Source organism: Labrus bergylta, chromosome 11, assembly GCF_963930695.1.
Source record: "Labrus bergylta chromosome 11, fLabBer1.1, whole genome shotgun sequence".
NCBI lineage: Eukaryota > Metazoa > Chordata > Actinopteri > Labriformes > Labridae > Labrus > Labrus bergylta.
In genome coordinates this window covers 30357555-30377421 of record NC_089205.1, presented here as the reverse complement: position 1 = coordinate 30377421, position 19867 = coordinate 30357555, and the positions used below count along the sequence as shown (strand labels likewise).

At 45.2% G+C, this 19867-nt stretch overlaps 2 protein-coding genes and 1 long non-coding RNA gene across 7 annotated transcripts in view; 2 read left to right on the top strand and 1 right to left on the bottom strand.

Annotated features, from left to right (window-relative positions):
• The window catches only part of wdr62 (WD repeat domain 62), a 28482-nt gene extending 13551 nt beyond the window's left edge, over positions 1-14931 (top strand). Inside the window, exons 14-33 of the mRNA XM_065960554.1 lie at positions 163-233; positions 495-616; positions 697-772; positions 1793-1904; positions 2005-2068; positions 4500-4613; positions 4704-4804; positions 5885-5937; positions 6027-6288; positions 6851-6908; positions 6997-7154; positions 7386-7499; positions 7598-7709; positions 7809-7887; positions 8545-8614; positions 11128-11431; positions 11579-11847; positions 13332-13406; positions 13535-13632; positions 14515-14931. Of these exons, the coding sequence (XP_065816626.1) occupies positions 163-233; positions 495-616; positions 697-772; positions 1793-1904; positions 2005-2068; positions 4500-4613; positions 4704-4804; positions 5885-5937; positions 6027-6288; positions 6851-6908; positions 6997-7154; positions 7386-7499; positions 7598-7709; positions 7809-7887; positions 8545-8614; positions 11128-11431; positions 11579-11847; positions 13332-13406; positions 13535-13632; positions 14515-14727 (2525 nt within the window). The 3' untranslated portion in view covers positions 14728-14931. The remainder of the gene's footprint in view (positions 1-162; positions 234-494; positions 617-696; positions 773-1792; positions 1905-2004; positions 2069-4499; positions 4614-4703; positions 4805-5884; positions 5938-6026; positions 6289-6850; positions 6909-6996; positions 7155-7385; positions 7500-7597; positions 7710-7808; positions 7888-8544; positions 8615-11127; positions 11432-11578; positions 11848-13331; positions 13407-13534; positions 13633-14514) is intronic.
• Positions 14932-15220: 289 nt separating this feature from the next.
• Positions 15221-18241, bottom strand: LOC136180519 (uncharacterized). The gene is made up of 2 exons (XR_010667144.1): positions 17251-18241; positions 15221-15756 (listed from the first exon to the last, which is right to left on the bottom strand). It is a non-coding gene; the product is annotated as an uncharacterized lncRNA (long non-coding RNA).
• Positions 15717-19867, top strand: part of LOC109975805 (protein Atg16l2-like) — a 26795-nt gene continuing 22644 nt past the window's right edge. For all 5 annotated transcript variants that reach the window (XM_065960552.1, XM_065960549.1, XM_065960550.1 and 2 more), the window contains exon 1: positions 15717-16157. In XM_065960552.1, coding sequence (XP_065816624.1) covers positions 15965-16157 — 193 coding nt within the window. In that variant the 5' untranslated portion in view covers positions 15717-15964. The remainder of the gene's footprint in view (positions 16158-19867) is intronic.

Genomic DNA, 19867 nt, shown 5'->3' with positions numbered 1-19867 from the left:
TGACGGCTTTTGTCAAGAATTTTTTTGGGAAAAATAAAATAAAATTCAGTAGATGTGTTGGTGACCAAAGTCAAAAACTGTTTGCTGTCGCCCTCTGGCTCCGTGTGTTCTTTGTAGACATTAATCTGTGAGCGCCTGAAGTTTCCTACTTCCTGTTTCCAGGTGAGAGTCCGGAGGTTCGAATGGTGAGCTGTGGAGCCGACAAAAGCATCTACTTCCAGACAGCTGAGCAGGTCGAACACACACACTGAAACAGACACACACTCACGCACAGAGACACTCACTCACACACACTCAAACAGACACACACTCACACACAAAGACACAAACACACACGGACTCGCACACACAGAGACACATACACACACACACTCAATCAGACACACAAACACACACAGACTCGGACACACACACTCACAGACACACACACTCATGGGCACAGTATTATCATACCTTCTGTGTGTGTGTGACGGCTGCCGTGTGTCGTGGTCCAGGCGGCGGACGGTCTGTCGTTCTCCAGGAGTCATCACGTGGTGGAGAAGACGATGTTGTACGACATGGACCTGGACTCGACGAGGACACACGTGGCCATCGCATGTCAGGACCGAAACATCAGGTTGGAAACACAGCACAGTCTCTCACTGCTGTGTGTAGTTTAATGTGTGTGCTGATGTGAGTGTGTGTGTGTGTTTTCAGGGTATACAATGTGGAGACGGGGAAGCTGAAGAAGTGTTTGAAGGGCTCGTCCAGTGAAGACGGAGCTCTGCTGAAGGTCAGGAGCTGTGTGTCATGTTTGTGTGTGTGTGTCTGTAAAAGATTGACATTTAGTAAAATATGAAGTGAAACTAACGTTTGTATTAAAAAGCAAATGTAATCATTTGATTGATTTTCACAAACAATAATGACACAACAATCACAGAATATAAACGGCCACAAAATCTGCGTCAAGACGTGAGCGAGTGTCACCCACAAAATCAGCAACAAGACGTCAGCCACAAAATCAGCAACAAGACGTCAGCAAGTGTCAGCCACAAAATCAGCAACAAGACGTCAGCAAGTGTCAGCCACAAAATCAGCAACAAGACGTCAGGGAGTGTCAGCCACAAAATCAGCGACAAGACGTCAGCAAGTGTCAGCCACAAAATCAGCGACAAGACGTGAGCGAGTGTCAGCCACAAAATCAGCGACAAGACGTGAGCGAGTGTCAGCCACAAAATCAGCGAAAAGACGTGAGCGAGTGTCAGCCACAAAATCAGCGACAAGACGTGAGCGAGTGTCAGCCACAAAATCAGCGACAAGACGTGAGCGAGTGTCAGCCACAAAATCAGCGACAAGACGTGAGCGAGTGTCAGCCACAAAATCAGCGACAAGACGTCAGCGAGTGTCAGCCACAAAATCAGCGACAAGACGTCAGCGAGTGTCAGCCACAAAATCAGCGACAAGACGTCAGCGAGTGTCAGCCACAAAATCAGCGACAAGACGTCAGCGAGTGTCAGCCACAAAATCAGCGACAAGACGTCAGCGAGTGTCAGCCACAAAATCAGCGACAAGACGTGAGCGAGTGTCAGCCACAAAATCAGCGACAAGACGTGAGCGAGTGTCAGCCACAAAATCAGCGACAAGACGTGAGCGAGTGTCAGCCACAAAATCAGCGACAAGACGTGAGCGAGTGTCAGCCACAAAATCAGCAACAAGACGTGAGCGAGTGTCAGCCACAAAATCAGCGACAAGACGTGAGCGAGTGTCAGCCACCAAATCTGTGCTGTGATTGGCTGATATTTTGTGTCTGCAGGTTGAAATTGATCCGTCCGGGTCGTTCTTCGCCACCAGCTGCTCCGACAAAAACATCTCCATCTTTGACTACGAGTCTGGAGAGTGTGTGGCCACGCTGTTCGGACACTCAGGTGAGTTAATCCGTATGTGTATTAACCAACAGGTGGGCCGTTGAATGATTCCCCTCCAGGTGTGTCTCAAGTCTGACTCACCTACTGTTTGTGTCATCAGAGATCGTCACCTGTATGAGGTTCAGTCAGGACTGCAGACACCTCATCACTGTGTCAGGAGACAGGTAAACACACCTCATCACTGTGAGACAGATAAACACACCTCATCACTGTGAGACAGGTAAACACACCTCATCACTGTGTCAGGAGACAGGTAAACACACCTCATCACTGTGTCAGGAGACAGGTAAACACACCTCATCACTGTGAGACAGGTAAACACACCTCATCACTGTGAGACAGGTAAACACACCTCATCACTGTGTCAGGAGACAGGTAAACACACCTCATCACTGTGTCAGGAGACAGGTAAACACACCTCATCACTGTGAGACAGGTAAACACACCTCATCACTGTGAGACAGATAAACACACCTCATCACTGTGAGACAGGTAAACACACCTCATCACTGTGTCAGGAGACAGGTAAACACACCTCATCACTGTGAGACAGGTAAACACACCTCATCACTGTGAGACAGATAAACACACCTCATCACTGTGAGACAGGTAAACACACCTCATCACTGTGTCAGGAGACAGGTAAACACACCTCATCACTGTGTCAGGAGACAGGTAAACACACCTCATCACTGTGTCAGGAGACAGGTAAACACACCTCATCACTGTGTCAGGAGACAGGTAAACACACCTCATCACTGTGAGACAGGTAAACACACCTCATCACTGTGAGACAGGTAAACACACCTCATCACTGTGTCAGGAGACAGGTAAACACACCTGATCACTGTGAGACAGGTAAACACACCTCATCACTGTGAGACAGGTAAACACACCTCATCACTGTGAGACAGGTAAACACACCTCATCACTGTGAGACAGGTAAACACACCTCATCACTGTGAGACAGGTAAACACACCTCATCACTGTGAGACAGGTAAACACACCTCATCACTGTGAGACAGGTAAACACACCTCATCACTGTGAGACAGGTAAACACACCTCATCACTGTGTCAGGAGACAGGTAAACACACCTCATCACTGTGTCAGGAGACAGGTAAACACACCTCATCACTGTGAGACAGGTAAACACACCTCATCACTGTGAGACAGGTAAACACACCTCATCACTGTGAGACAGGTAAACACACCTCATCTCTGTGTCAGGAGACAGGTAAACACACCTCATCACTGTGAGACAGGTAAACACACCTCATCACTGTGAGACAGGTAAACACACCTCATCACTGTGAGACAGGTAAACACACCTCATCACTGTGAGACAGGTAAACACACCTCATCTCTGTGTCAGGAGACAGGTAAACACACCTCATCACTGTGAGACAGGTAAACACACCTCATCACTGAGAGACAGGTAAACACACCTCATCACTGAGACAGGTAAACACACCTGATCACTGAGAGACAGGTAAACACACCTGATCACTGTGAGACAGGTAAACACACCTGATCACTGAGAGACAGGTAAACACACCTCATCACTGAGAGACAGGTAAACACACCTCATCACTGTGTCAGGAGACAGGTAAACACACCTGATCACTGTGAGACAGGTAAACACACCTGATCACTGAGAGACAGGTAAACACACCTCATCACTGAGAGACAGGTAAACACACCTCATCACTGAGAGACAGGTAAACACACCTCATCACTGAGAGACAGGTAAACACACCTCATCACTGTGTCAGGAGACAGGTAAACACACCTGATCACTGTGAGACAGGTAAACACACCTGATCACTGAGAGACAGGTAAACACACCTCATCACTGTGAGACAGGTAAACACACCTGATCACTGAGAGACAGGTAAACACACCTGATCACTGAGAGACAGGTAAACACACCTCATCACTGAGAGACAGGTAAACACACCTCATCACTGAGAGACAGGTAAACACACCTGATCACTGAGAGACAGGTAAACACACCTCATCACTGTGTCAGGAGACAGGTAAACACACCTGATCACTGAGAGACAGGTAAACACACCTCATCACTGTGAGACAGGTAAACACACCTCATCACTGAGAGACAGGTAAACACACCTCATCACTGTGAGACAGGTAAACACACCTCATCACTGTGAGACAGGTAAACACACCTCATCACTGAGAGACAGGTAAACACACCTCATCACTGAGAGACAGGTAAACACACCTGATCACTGAGAGACAGGTAAACACACCTCATCACTGAGAGACAGGTAAACACACCTCATCACTGAGAGACAGGTAAACACACCTGATCACTGAGAGACAGGTAAACACACCTCATCACTGTGTCAGGAGACAGGTAAACACACCTGATCACTGAGAGACAGGTAAACACACCTCATCACTGTGAGACAGGTAAACACACCTCATCACTGAGAGACAGGTAAACACACCTCATCACTGTGAGACAGGTAAACACACCTCATCACTGTGAGACAGGTAAACACACCTCATCACTGTGAGACAGGTAAACACACCTCATCACTCTGGTCTTGTGTGTTTGTGTGTGTGTAGTTGTGTGTTTGTGTGGAGGTTGGACTCTCAGATGACCAGCACCATGAGAAAGAGGCGGGGCTTCAAAGTGAGCGCTGCACCTGAAAGCTGCAGCGTCAGACAGCAGAACATCAGGTGAGTCAGGATGGAGGGGGTCTGCTCCTGTGTACCTGAGAGGTGTGTAGGGGCGGGGTCAGGATTCAGGTGTGTTCCTCCTCGTTACAGGAGAGAGACCTTCACCAGCGTGCCCTCGTCTCAGCTGTCTCAGCTGGACGAGGAGGAGGAGGCTGACAGCGGTACTCCAGCTAGACCGGACTCTGCTCAGGGTGAGGAGGACGAGTTTTAACTCTTTAAGTTCTGAATCAAAGTGGCCGGCTGACAGTAGACGTCACATCGACCCTGATGTTGTTTCTTAAAATGAGCTCATCCGCCTAATTCTCAAATAATAACCTTCTGTTGACAAATCCTATAACACAAGCTTAATGATTAACCCTCATGCATCATTATGGACATTTTTGTCCATTTGGTCAAATGTTTCCTCTTCATCTGGTCATCATTTTGTCTGTTAGTGCATATGGAACACATTTTTATAAGACTCTCTCTTGACAAATTTTGGAATGCACATTGTATTTTTTTAACAGATCAATAGAACACTGAAACATGTTTACTACCCTCTGAAGTCTCTAAGGACAAAAAATGTCCACTTACAAAAAACTGCTATAAAAATAGAACAGGTTGATATTTTTTTCTGCATAAATCTCTTAAACAACTTCAGAACTGGCATTTAAAGGGTTAAATTCCTGATAATTACTCTATTTGATAGTTTTGAGTTTGGGTTGGAGTTGTTTAAGAGATGTATGTAGAAAAAAGTAGAGAAAAATATCAATCTGTTCTATTTCTATTGCAGTTTTTTGTAAGTGGACATTTTTTTTCCTTAGTGACTTCAGAGGGTCGTAAATGAAACTGATGCCTGAGGGTTAACAAGTTGGCAAAGTCCTTATTTACAATTGAAAGTGCAAAAACATTTATATTCTACATAGATATGTTAATCAGTTTTACCTAATAGTCCCGCCTCTGACATGGCAGGTAGCCAATCACAGTTATGGACTTCTGAGGTGGCACTTAAAGTGGCCAATCAGATCTCTAGGGAGGTCAAAGCCACCACTTTTGGACACGCCCCTGAGGTCAGCTGGCGTAGAGGAAGCAAACAGGATTACAAACTCCACCTGGTGGACAGAGATGGTACTTAAAGAGCTACACAGCTGCACACACACTTAACACGATGGAAACCTCACACAAGAAGAGACCTGTTTCCCCTCTGAGAGACCCTCAAACACAGACTGTACCTGGTACCACTTAAATCAAACAGCTGACCACAGTCTGAGTCTGAATGTTTTGTGTTTCAGATCCTCAGCTGCTTCAGACCAACGGGAAGCTGCCCATGTGGTTCAGGAAACTGGTCAGTTCACTGATGACGTCACAGATGATCAATCTGTTTGTACATTTAACTCCATTAAAGTTTATGGCTGATTACTTGTATGTGTTCAGCAGGGGCAGGGCGGATCCTCCTGTGCAGTCCAATCAGATGCAGAGCCTCAGCAGGTACGGAGTCGTTGGGCGGAGCAGCAGGACCCTGTGGTCATCTGCTCCACCTTCTCCCCGAGCCCCACCAAGAGTCAGGAGGGAGAGGAGGAGGAGGAGGAAGAAGAGGAGGAGGACTTCCACCCTCAGAGTCTGGAGAGTCTTCTGGGAGACGAGGAGGAGGAGGAGGAGGAGGAGGAGGAGGAGGAGGAGGTCAGCAGACAAACTGGTTCAGTTTCTTTCTGGACTCCAAACTGATTACACAAAAATACTTTTTATTCTTTGGCTGAATCGAGTAATAAAACATTGATCTAATAAGTTTTTGATCATTAAAGGTCCACTCAGTGAGCTGTGTAGAGAGTGAGATGATAAAGGTATCTTACTCTCTGATCATTAAGGAAACATGCTATGTTGAAGTGCTGGCTTCTCTGACAACAATGCAGCAGCCAGTATGTCCTCCTTCTAACTTTAGATTCTGCTCCTGAATGCTCTGGATTTGTTTGGACCAGAGAAGGTAGGCGCTTTTAAGACACGCCCCCAGTTTTAAGACAGCTCTCTACAATGTTTAGAATTTAGACTGCAGTACCCGTTTTAAACACTAGGGGTCAGAGTTACATACTGCTCCTTTAATCAAAGTGAATCATTAATTTACTGAATAATTTTTTCTTCTTGTGTTTGCTCTGTCTCATCGTGCTGCAGCTTCTGATTTATATGCTTAATTAAAATAATTGGTTAATGCATGATGTGTAAGTTTATCACTCTGTGTGGAGTCCAGGTGCAGCAGGATCCAGGTGAGGAGGGGGGCACGTTCATCCTCCACCCAAACACCAACAACACTACTGTGGACAGGTGAGCTTCATGTTACCAGATGATCGAATCAACAAACCTGAACCTTTCAGTTGCATTTGATACTGATGGTGTGTTCGTGTGTTTTCAGGGATTTTGATGTTGGAGGCGTGACAGACTCTCGGCGGTCTCTGACCAAGCTGGAGGTCACAGGTACGGGGGTGGAGCCTGTGTGGAGCAGCCAGCTGAGTCCGGACTCGGCCCTATCTGAAGGTTCAGCAGGAAGTTTGGAGCAGCAGCACGACGCAGGTCAGACACATTCCTAACACCTGTGATCGCTGTCTACCTTCAAAGGTTGTTTTCTTGGTTGTTAAAGCGCCTTATGGTTGTCATGGTAACCATTAGTCAAACTGATGAGGACACTCAGCTGTTCAGGAAGTGCTCTTTGAAATAAAACTCCCCCTCAGATGATCTCTGACATCATCATTATTATTAGTTTGATGTCGTTGTGTGTCAGTGACGGGGGTCTCTCTGCCTCAGACACAGACTCTCTGAGTCAGAGCAGCTCTGTGGGCAGTCTGGTCCTGGAGGAGGACGAGGACAGGAACTGTCTGAAGAACCACTTTGATACTCTGGCCTCCAGTCTGAACGACGGTAACACACACTCTTCTTCTTCATCATCTGAATGTTCACTCTGCTCTCCTCCATCATGACCGTGTGTGTGTGTGTGTGTGTGTCCTTTCACCTTCCAGAGAAGTTTGACACTGACCTGAGGACCGTGCAGCCTCCCGAGGAAAAACACTTCCTGAACCCCCGACTCAGCATCTCCACCCGCTTCCTGTCCCGATTCCAGGACAGGATCAGGTCAGTCTACCCTCAATCCTCAGGGACACTCCTTGAGTTCAGAGGGTTTGTTTTAACTGGTGGTTGTCATGGGGATAACAGTACTTCCCTGCTGTTTAGGACGTGGCCGAGCCAGGCTCTTCCCCCGGTCTCCATCCCAAGCAGGATCTCAGAGGAGAGCAACATCAGCAACACATCGGTACAGAAACACACCTGAACATATCAAACACACCTGAACATATCAAACACACCTGAACATATCAAACACACCTGAACATATCAAACACACCTGAACATATCAAACACACCTGAAGATATTAAACACACCTGAACATATCAAACACACCTGAACATATCAAACACACCTGAACATATCAAACACACCTGAACATATCAAACACACCTGAACATATCAAACACACATGAACATATCAAACACACCTGAAGATATTAAACACACCTGAACATATCAAACACACCTGAACATATCAAACACACCTGAAGATATTAAACACACCTGAACATATCAAACACACCTGAACATATTAAACACACCTGAAGATATTAAACACACCTGAAGATATTAAACACACCTGAACATATCAAACACACCTGAAGATATTAAACACACCTGAACATATCAAACACACCTGAAGATATTAAACACACCTGAAGATATTAAACACACCTGAACATATCAAACACACCTGAACACCTGAAACCTTCCTGAGAATCGCTTTAAATACCTTACATTCGACACTGCACACAACCTAATCCTGAACACGTCATGATTTACCTGACATCATCTCCAAGGTGAGATTTGGTGAGTAAAGTTGAATAAATGTTTGTTTTCCAGGTAAACTCTGAGTTGAGCAGCGAGGTCACTTCAACTGATCCTATTCAGAAAGAAAACAACGACAGTACAGGTGAGTCATCTCGTTCAGAAGACATTTAAATCTGTGAACTCTGTTTGGTGATGAAGACATACACCTCCTCTCACTCCAACTCGACTTCTACCTTTCAGTGCTTTTACGGGCTCAGGCCTCGAGTCAGAGTAGAAGAAAACGAAACTGATTCTGAAGGGAAGTCATTATTTGTGTAGCACCAATTTATCACAAGTGTTACCTCGAGACGCTTTACAAAAGGGGGTTAAAAACCTTTCTGTTTGTTAAGAAAAATGGGATAGGGGAGATGGGATCAGATGCAGGAAGGATCAAAGTCAGCCATGCTGCCCGTTTATTCTGGTGCAATGTTTTATTCATTACATAGAAGACAAAGAATGGTCAGCATGGTCTTGTAAAAGATGCTGCTTCTCTGATTAATCCTTTCATCGATTAGTCGTCTCATCACTTTGAGTTCTGTTTCTAACCTCTCAGTCACAGCTTGCTCCTCAAACAGCAGGTTAAGTTCATCTGTAGAGATATAAATATACGTTTCACTGTCAGAATGCTTCAGTTCTGTGTCAGGGGAGTTTTTAAAACCAGTCAGAGGAGCCCGACTGGTTGGACTTGATGCTTCACATCAGCAGTAAAACACTGAACCAAAGTTTAGATAAGATCATGTTTTACCTGCTGCTGTTTAAAACCTGCATGTCTGCAGGCATCAGGCCGGAACACACAAACTTTCTCTGTTTTTTAAGTAAACTGACACAAACACACATTAGTCCTTTAAGAAAAAACCAGAGAGCTCTGAGACCGAGACCAGACCAAGGCCGTAAATATCAATGAAGTCATCATCTTGTGATTAGGGGGTGTGTCACTCACATAGAGCGTAACACCGGGAAGGTTGCGGTCATGTCAACCGAACTTAAAGGAAAAGCACCTTTATTACTGCCTCAAAGTAAGTGACACAGAAGAGGTATCCCAGATGAAACAAGGTTTAAAGGAAGATAATGTTTTTTCCAAACTAAAGTTAAAACAATCATAATTATGTAAATCTGACATCATGAATGTGATGTATGGAAGACTGTAGTGCTGTGAAGGGCAGACAAATCCAAACCAGCTGGTAGAGAGAGAGAGGGAGAAGTTGGAGTGGAAGCCACTTAAATAAACTGTGCCTCAGCTTATCTCAGGTGTACACAGTTAACATCCTTCTCGACTCTGCCTATTGGCTACTGAGCCAGAAAGTTAGTCTTTAAATGTGATGTTTTGATCCAGCAGATGTCGCCCTTGAGCACCAGCATGAAACCAAAACAACTGGCGCTGCATTGTTGTGTTAGCATGCTAATGCTAGCGATCTTTATTATGCTGGTATCTTCACACTGCATGTAAATTTACCTGAAATGAGCGTGATCTAGAAACACAGTTAAGCAGTGAGTACAGTATGTTATTCTTCTTTTCTCTAGTCCCTCAATTAAACAACTTTTAGACACGAGGGGAGGAGTCAGCCGGCCGTCCTGGCGATGTAAACAAAGTGAAGATAGGACTCTGAAAACTCTGAAAACATCACAGACAGTGGGACTCGGGTGTTACACCCATTGTAGACAGTCATGACTCAGAGTTATTTTCAGAGGATAGACTTGATTTCTACATTTAAGTGTGAAAAATCACATAAAGACTTTAAACCAAAACAAAACACATGCGGGTTGAGACGGCAGGATGTCACACTAGCCAAAGAATCGGTTGTTTCTGCAGGAGAAATGAGAAGTTACAGAGATGTAAACTCGTCACAAGGTTTACAGAAATGTCAGAAGCTCAAGAAGGCTTCCCTGAGGGACTCCACTTTTGATTAAAGACAGAAGTGTGTGTTCTGTGTGTGTGTGATCACAGCGAGATCCAACCAGTCACCTCTCCGTCGTAGAGCCTCCTGCCGCCGAATACGCCGACGACACACCGTTTTTGTCGTCCAATGTGGAGAAAAGCTAGGAGGTGTGTGTGTGGCCACATGGGTGTTTGTGTAAAGTTTTTGGTGCTTTCCTTCTTTGGTTACACTCACAAACTGTTTCTCACCAGTGTGGGCGTGGCTAAACTGTACTGTACTCATATTGAAGTCCTTGGTTTTTAGCACCACTTTTTCACATCTTTCCTCTGTTGTGAGGTCATCAGGGTGTGTTTAAAGTTCAGTAAATAAAGCTTGTGGAGCGCTGGTTTGACTGAAAAGACTCCTCAACTAAAGATAAATGAGCAGAGGAGGTGGGCAGAGAGACTCAGGGGCTTGTGGGTCTTAACTTCACAACCATCAACATTACCTTAGCTCAACTAGCGTACAGGTAGCTAGCAGCACGACTAAATCCACCTGGTGGACACATATGGTACTAAAAAAGCGACACAGCTGCACAAACTGATCTAAACTGGCAGCTCCGCGTCACAGTGAGACCCCGCCCCCACCTCCTCTTTTTTAATCACAGAGGCTGGTTTAGGATCACTCACCTGTCCAGCTTCACTTGAGGAACTCAAATCAGATCCTACTCTCTGATCTTTCTTCTTCTTCAACCAATCAGATGTCCCCTCCAGGACTCTGGTGACCCACAACAGCAGCGTGGTGTCTGCGGTCCAGCAGGGGGCGCCTCGCCTCGGGTACCTCGGAACCACAGCGAGCTCCAGAGCCAAACTGATCCAAGACACCATTGCCTCCTCCAACACCTCGTCTAACACCTCCTCCACCTCCTCCACCTCCTGTCATGAGGAGGAGGAGGAGGAGAACCTGTCCTCCTCTTCAGACCTCCTGACTCATCCCCACCTGATATCAGCTGGTGTGGACCTCCAGAGCACCAAACCTGTCCCCAACCAGGGCCAGACCTGCAGGTATCCCCTGAAACCTCAGGCTGCCCCCCTTTTTTATGTTCAACCTCCCCAGACGCACCGGAGCCTGAAGGAAGAACTCTTCTTTTGATTTTGAAAACAGATTAATATCATGTTTAAATATTTTTGTCTTTTTTTTTTTTTTATCAGTGTTGCGTCGTCGTCCGAGGATCACACACCTGAACAAGACCTGCAGGTGTTGAGCACGCCCTCCCGTGTGATGTCAGAGGGCGCGGTCGCCAGGTGGAGCGTTAGCAGCATCGAAGAAACGCTGACGAATATAAACCAAACCCTCATCCCAAGTCCCGCCCCCTCCATTACCCTAACAGGCACACCCAGAGCTTGTGATGTCATCGCCTGCCCCGCTTTCAGACGGGAGGAGGGGTCAGGAGGGTCTGAGACTGATCCAGGTAACACAGGTGAGTCTGCGCTGCGTCTCATATACCTTTTATATATAAAATGCTGACGCGGTGCCTTTACCTCCGTTCAATGTTGCTTGCAACCTGTGGAGAAACATAGTGACGCTGACGAGTCTGGCAGCACCACTTCTTACCCCCTATCCCGTCATGAGGTCATCATGGTGCATTTAAAGTAAACGGTGGTTTTACTGTTGAGTAAAGAAAGCTTGTGGAGCGCTGGTTTGACTCAGTTAGAGACCACGAGTGACCAGCGGAGTCGGGCACTCGTGGTCTCTAACTGAGGATGTCTGTAGGAAGTATGTCAGATTGGGACAAATAGCATTTTAGAGTTAAAGGAGTGTGCAACCTTTTGATCCAGTAGATGTCGCCCTTGAGCTCCAGCATGAAACCAAAACAAACTGCTGTTAGGCCACGCCTCCTCCATACTGAAGCCTCCGCTCTCCTCCAGAGACACACCTCCAACCCCCCTTTACTCGCACTCACAGGAAGGAGTTTAGCACAAGGGCTGGACTAACTTATCCTCTGCTCGAGCTGCAATCACCTGCGTCCTGCATTGTTGTGTTAGCATGCTAATGTTAGCGCTCTTTAGTTAGCTCGTAGCTTCACATTGTTGTGTTAGCATGCTAATGTTAGCACTCTTTAGTTAGCTCGTAGCTTCACATTGTTGTGTTAACATGCTAATGTTAGCGCTCTTTAGTTAGCTCGTAGCTTCACATTGTTGTGTTAGCATGCTAATGTTAGCGCTCTTTAGTTAGCTCGTAGCTTCACATTAGCTGTGTCCTGCATTGTTGTGTTAGCATGCTAATGTTAGCGCTCTTTAGTTAGCTCGTAGCTTCACATTGTTGTGTTAGCATGCTAATGTTAGCGCTCTTTAGTTAGCTCGTAGCTTCACATTGTTGTGTTAACATGCTAATGTTAGCGCTCTTTAGTTAGCTCGTAGCTTCACATTGTTGTGTTAGCATGCTAATGTTAGCGCTCTTTAGTTAGCTCGTAGCTTCACATTAGCTGTGTCCTGCATTGTTGTGTTAACATGCTAATGTTAGCGCTCTTTAGTCAGCTCGTAGCTTCACATTGTTGTGTTAGCATGCTAATGTTAGCGCTCTTTAGTCAGCTCGTAGCTTCACATTGTTGTGTTAGCATGCTAATGTTAGCGCTCTTTAGTTAGCTCGTAGCTTCACATTGTTGTGTTATCATGCTAATGTTAGCGCTCTGTAGTTAGCTCGTAGCTTCACATTTCATGTAAACTGACACAGAATGAGCGTGATCTAAAAACTCTTACTAACATCCAAATAATCAGTGAGTATGTTCTTCTTCTTCTCTCTAGTTCTTGACTAAAACAGCTTTTATACACAAGGGGAGGAGCCGGCCGTCCCGTCCATGTAAACACGGCTCTGACAACAACACAGCCAGCGGGACTCGAGCTTCTCCCTCATTGTAGACAGTCAGGACTCAGAGACACGTTTTCTTTTTGTTTAAAATATCAGACAGATCTTCAGGAGCTGACCTCCCGACCTCTTCCTCGTCTCCTCTGACTGACAGACCCCGCCTTCCCCAAACAGGTAACCCCGCCCCATCACACCACATTATACAGTTTCCAGTCGGGCTCATCAGAAGATGAACTCTGTAGCGCCCCCCTCAGGACGTACCCGGCAAGTACTGAGGGCTCATCAGGTCTTTGTTGTTTCAGGTTCAGGTGATGAAGAGTCGGTCAGTCTGCAGCAGTGTCAGCACGTCGCCAGTGAGCTGAGAGAGACGGCAAGACGAGCTGTACACCTGTACCAACAGGTGAGACCAAAAACAGGACTCCTCAGTCAGACTTTGTGAACGGCTTTAGAGCGTCTAAACTTAAATTGTGATATAAGAGGAGCTGAACGTGTTGTGTGCTTTCTCTAGTTGTAAAGTTTTAAAGGAGCAGTATGTAACTCTGACCCCTAGTGTTTAAAGTGGGTACTGCAGTCTAAATTCTAAACATCATAGAGAGCTGTCTCCCCCCCCTCCTCTCTAGAGTGGATGCTCACTCAGGTCACCATGTGGTGGACTCTGAAGCTTCAGTGTTTATCCAGCTCTGCATGGGTCTGTAAACCTTTCTGTGTTCTAACCTCTCTCCATTTTTCAAAAGCATCTCCAATATTGATCCTAGTTTGAGCACGTTTCTGCTCGTGGAGCTTATTAGAAACATGCAGAGGCTTTTTAGGTCGGGTACAATCACTTCTATCTGAACCACTTCTCTTGACCGCTTCCATCGCTGCAACACCTGTTGACCTGATAACTGCTCTCATATCTGACAAACTGAGGGGTGTCCAAAACGGCCGTGTGGGGGCGTGTCTTAAAAGCGCCTACCTTCTCTGGTCCAAACAAATCCAGAGCATTCAGGAGCAGAATCTAAAGTTAGAAGGAGGACATACTGGCTGCTGCATTGTTGTCAGAGAAGCCAGCACTTCAACATAGCATGTTTCCTTAATGATCAGAGAGTAAGATACCTTTATCAGCTCACTCTCTACACAGCTCACTGATTGGACCTTTAAAGTTTACATTTCTGTTTCCATCTTCACTTGTAGAAGAGGTCAGCAGGATATTAACATTGAAAGATAAAATCTGAGGGGTGAAAGTGTTTTTTCATTTTTACGTCTTTTTTATGAAATATTGAAACATTTCTTGTTGGTGCAGCTCGGCGGGTCGGAGCAGCGTCTTCAGATGTCGTGCGTCCTGCGGGAGGCGTTTGATGTCGTTCACTCTGAGCTGCAGGCGGTGCTGCGGGGCGGAGATGGGCGGGGCAGCGCCCCCTCTGGCCTCATGGAGAGCGACGGGACGATGTCTCTGCTGGAGAAGTACTCTGAGCTGCTGGTTCAGATGACCCAGAACAAACTGAACCGAGTGTGAACCCCCTCACCCCCCCCCCCCCCCCCCACGCTGCAGGCTGTACGGAGGCTGAAAGAGGACAAACTTCCCTCCAGGCTCTTTCATAAACATCAGTATTAAGTTTTAGCACCGTACGTTTGTTTTTATGGAGCAGATGTTTGAGATCACGTGTTTGTACAGAAAGTGTTTTTAATGTTCCTTAATAAAAGTTTCATGTTCATCAAATGTTTTCTTTTTGAAGACGTCGTCGTCACTCGGCGTTTAGATTTCTTCAACACGTGTTTGAACATCAAAACAAAGTGAGGGAACAAAAAGCCTCAGACGGTTTCACTTCTCGATGTAAACATTCTGCTGGTTCACTAAACCAATCAGACGTCATCGTGATCTCAGGATTCAAACGGGTTTAATCATCAGGAGTTACATGTCAGAGATCTTTAAAACAACACATCAACATAATGCAGGGATTAAAGTTCAGCGTCAATCAGACCAAAAAAGTCGAGCAGAATGTCGGATCTTGAGCTTCAAAAAAGAAAAACGTGTCAGTTTTATTCCTCAGATAGAAAACACATGTTCAATTAGTTTTTTTTACTTGTTTTATAAATTGAGAATATTCAGTCAAATCTTTTTTTCTGTTTTAATCCCTGAACATATCAACAAATAGCATCCATGTAAATATGCCGGAGTTAGCACAAAAGCTCAATTTAATCTGTAGTCCTAAAATAACAGAACAAATGTGAAACTACAGGACAGTTTGGGTTTTTTTATGCATTTTTTTAATTTAAGAAAACTCTATTTTGGCTTCATCCTGTTGAATGGGAGGCTGAGGCACGCTGTTCTGACGTCATAAACACCTGAGGGTCAAACAGCTGGTTTGTCTGGACTGCAGGTGGTCCCGACGTCCAACAGGTGAAGCTTTTAAGGGGCGTGTCCCAAAGGGTGTGTTTGTTTTTCATCTGTAGTCAAAACAGGAAGAGCGCAGGGTGGGCGGTGATTGGCTGAGAGACCCGGCAGCTGTCAGCAGGAGTCCCGCCCCCCGTCAGAGTGTCGAGCCTACGAGGAAAAAAGTTCAGAAATATGAAATCAAACTAAGTCAACAAAGTTGAAAAGAAAAGAAAAGCGCGTAAAGGAGCCAGGAGGAGCCAACATGGCGGCGGTCGGAACAGCTGGATGTTAGCGCGGAGCTGTGTGCAGCATCAGGCCGGGCTGTGAGCGCCTGTCAGCGGGGAAGCAGCATGAAGCAGCCCGGGCACGGTGCATCATGGCCGCTGTGACAGTCAACACCAGCACCGTCATGACGGAGTCCGCCGGAGGCTCGGAGCCCCGCAACCTGCCTCCGGGACCGGGAGGAGGAGGAGGCAGGTCGGCGGACAGCTGGAAGAGAGACATCATCCGTCAGCTGCAGCACCGAGACCGGAACCAGCACGCCATGTTCCAGGACCTGATCCGCTTCTGTACGAGCCACAAGTACCGTTTAATCTGTTCAAATCACTTTCATCTGTTTTAATACAGTCCAGCTGTTTGTGTTTACATCCGGGTTATTCTAAAGCAGCACCTGGAGGACCTGGAGAATGTCTCCAAACCACCTTTAAAAATCTGAAACAGTTTTATAACCACGAAGAGATATCACATCATAAATCACAGCTCAGAGAAACACTTCCTGCTTAACGCGCACACACGCGCGCGCACGCACGCGCACACACACACACACAGATTGAATCAGGTTGTGAGTTTGGTTCTGCTGAATGACAGACATGTGGAGCAGGTTCGTCAGGTATATCCAGCTGTGTCAGGTCACCTGTCGCCTACAGAGATCCAAATTCATTTAAAAAACTTTAAACTTTTTTTAGTGGTTTCAAACTCTCCTGTGTCAGCTCCTTCAAGGTTCCTGAAAGTTGTCTGGAAACTGGAGGCATGTTGCTCTGACTCACCGACGTGAGCACGCTGATCTCACACATGAACATGTCCGGGACGATGACTCAAACATTCAAATCGTAATCTTTCCATAATCTCTGGGTTCACTTTGACAGAAAGTCGACAAACTTTAAAAAATAATTTAAAGATCCTCAGGTGGGAGCCTCCTGGTCGTTCCAAAGTCCAGACTTGAAACTAAAGGTGACCGGGCCTTTTCAGTCAGGGCCCCTCGACTTTGGAACGACCTCCTTGAGGAGATAAGACTCGCAGACTCCCTCAATTCTTTTAAATCTTAAAACATACTTTTACAGACTTACTTTGATGTGATGTCGTCTTCTTAATCTCTTTTCTTACTGCTTTTACTATTTTTATCTTCTTTTACTTCTTACTCTCCTTTTATTTATGCTCTTATCTCTTATATCTTATTTATACTCCTCTTGTGTTTTAACTTGGTCATTTCTTATCTTACTTTGTCTATTTATGTTTTATATTCATATTTACTTTGTATTCTTATTAATATTATAGTTTTGGGTTTTTTGATCCTTTATTCACTTGTTTGTTTTTCTCTTCCTGCTCTTACCTTCTTATTGCTCTTTATCTTTTGATTTACTTTGAGCTCTTTTAGTTTCTTACATCTTTTTAAATCTTTGGTTCCTCTTGGTCTCAGCTCGTGTTGTTGGGTTCTTGTGTTGCCTGGGTTCTTGTGATGGTTCTTATGATGGTTCTTGTGATGGTTCTTGTGTTGCCTGGGTTCTTGTGATGGTTCTTGTGATGGTTCTTGTGATGGTTCTTGTGTTGCCTGGGTTCTTATGATGGTTCTTATGATGGTTCTTGTGATGGTTCTTATGATGGTTCTTATGATGGTTCTTGTGTTGCCTGGGTTCTTATGTGTTGCCTGGGTTCTTATGATGGTTCTTATGATGGTTCTTGTGATGGTTCTTGTGATGGTTCTTATGATGGTTCTTATGATGGTTCTTGTGTTGCCTGGGTTCTTATGATGGTTCTTGTGATGGTTCTTGTGTTGCCTGGGTTTTTATGATGGTTCTTATGATGGTTCTTGTGATGGTTCTTGTGTTGCCTGGGTTCTTATGATGGTTCTTGTGATGGTTCTTGTGATGGTTCTTATGATGGTTCTTGTGATGGTTCTTGTGATGGTTCTTGTGATGGTTCTTATGATGGTTCTTGTGATGGTTCTTGTGTTGCCTGGGTTCTTATGATGGTTCTTGTGATGGTTCTTGTGTTGCCTGGGTTCTTATGATGGTTCTTGTGATGGTTCTTGTGTTGCCTGGGTTCTTATGATGGTTCTTGTGATGGTTCTTGTGTTGCCTGGGTTCTTATGATGGTTCTTATGATGGTTCTTGTGTTTCCTGGGTTCTTATGATGGTTCTTGTGATGGTTCTTGTGTTGCCTGGGTTCTTGTGATGGTTCTTGTGTTGCCTGGGTTCTTGTGATGGTTCTTGTGATGGTTCTTGTGTTGCCTGGGTTCTTATGATGGTTCTTGTGATGGTTCTTGTGATGGTTCTTATGATGGTTCTTGTGTTGCCTGGGTTCTTATGATGGTTCTTGTGATGGTTCTTGTGATGGTTCTTGTGATGGTTCTTGTGATGGTTCTTATGATGGTTCTTGTGTTGCCTGGGTGCTTATGTGTTGCCTGGGTTCTTGTGATGGTTCTTGTGATGGTTCTTGTGTTGCCTGGGTTCTTATGATGGTTCTTGTGATGGTTCTTATGATGGTTCTTGTGATGGTTCTTGTGTTGCCTGGGTTCTTGTGATGGTTCTTGTGATGGTTCTTGTGATGGTTCTTATGATGGTTCTTGTGTTGCCTGGGTTCTTATGATGGTTCTTATGATGGTTCTTGTGATGGTTCTTATGATGGTTCTTATGATGGTTCTTGTGTTGCCTGGGTTCTTATGTGTTGCCTGGGTTCTTATGATGGTTCTTATGATGGTTCTTGTGATGGTTCTTGTGATGGTTCTTATGATGGTTCTTATGATGGTTCTTGTGTTGCCTGGGTTCTTATGATGGTTCTTGTGATGGTTCTTGTGTTGCCTGGGTTTTTATGATGGTTCTTATGATGGTTCTTGTGATGGTTCTTGTGTTGCCTGGGTTCTTATGATGGTTCTTGTGATGGTTCTTGTGTTGCCTGGGTTCTTATGATGGTTCTTGTGATGGTTCTTGTGATGGTTCTTATGATGGTTCTTGTGATGGTTCTTGTGATGGTTCTTGTGATGGTTCTTATGATGGTTCTTGTGATGGTTCTTATGATGGTTCTTGTGATGGTTCTTGTGTTGCCTGGGTTCTTATGATGGTTCTTGTGATGGTTCTTGTGTTGCCTGGGTTCTTATGATGGTTCTTGTGATGGTTCTTGTGTTGCCTGGGTTCTTATGATGGTTCTTATGATGGTTCTTGTGTTTCCTGGGTTCTTATGATGGTTCTTGTGATGGTTCTTGTGTTGCCTGGGTTCTTGTGATGGTTCTTGTGTTGCCTGGGTTCTTGTGATGGTTCTTGTGATGGTTCTTGTGTTGCCTGGGTTCTTATGATGGTTCTTGTGATGGTTCTTGTGATGGTTCTTATGATGGTTCTTGTGTTGCCTGGGTTCTTATGATGGTTCTTGTGATGGTTCTTGTGATGGTTCTTGTGATGGTTCTTGTGATGGTTCTTGTGATGGTTCTTGTGATGGTTCTTGTGTTGCCTGGGTGCTTATGTGTTGCCTGGGTTCTTATGATGGTTCTTATGATGGTTCTTGTGATGGTTCTTGTGATGGTTCTTATGATGGTTCTTATGATGGTTCTTGTGTTGCCTGGGTTCTTATGATGGTTCTTGTGATGGTTCTTGTGTTGCCTGGGTTCTTATGATGGTTCTTATGATGGTTCTTGTGATGGTTCTTGTGTTGCCTGGGTTCTTATGATGGTTCTTGTGATGGTTCTTGTGTTTCCTGGGTTCTTATGATGGTTCTTATGATGGTTCTTGTGATGGTTCTTGTGATGGTTCTTGTGATGGTTCTTATGATGGTTCTTGTGATGGTTCTTGTGATGGTTCTTGTGATGGTTCTTATGATGGTTCTTGTGATGGTTCTTGTGATGGTTCTTGTGATGGTTCTTGTGATGGTTCTTGTGTTTCCTGGGTTCTTATGATGGTTCTTGTGATGGTTCTTGTGTTGCCTGGGTTCTTATGATGGTTCTTGTGATGGTTCTTGTGTTGCCTGGGTTCTTATGATGGTTCTTGTGATGGTTCTTGTGTTGCCTGGGTTC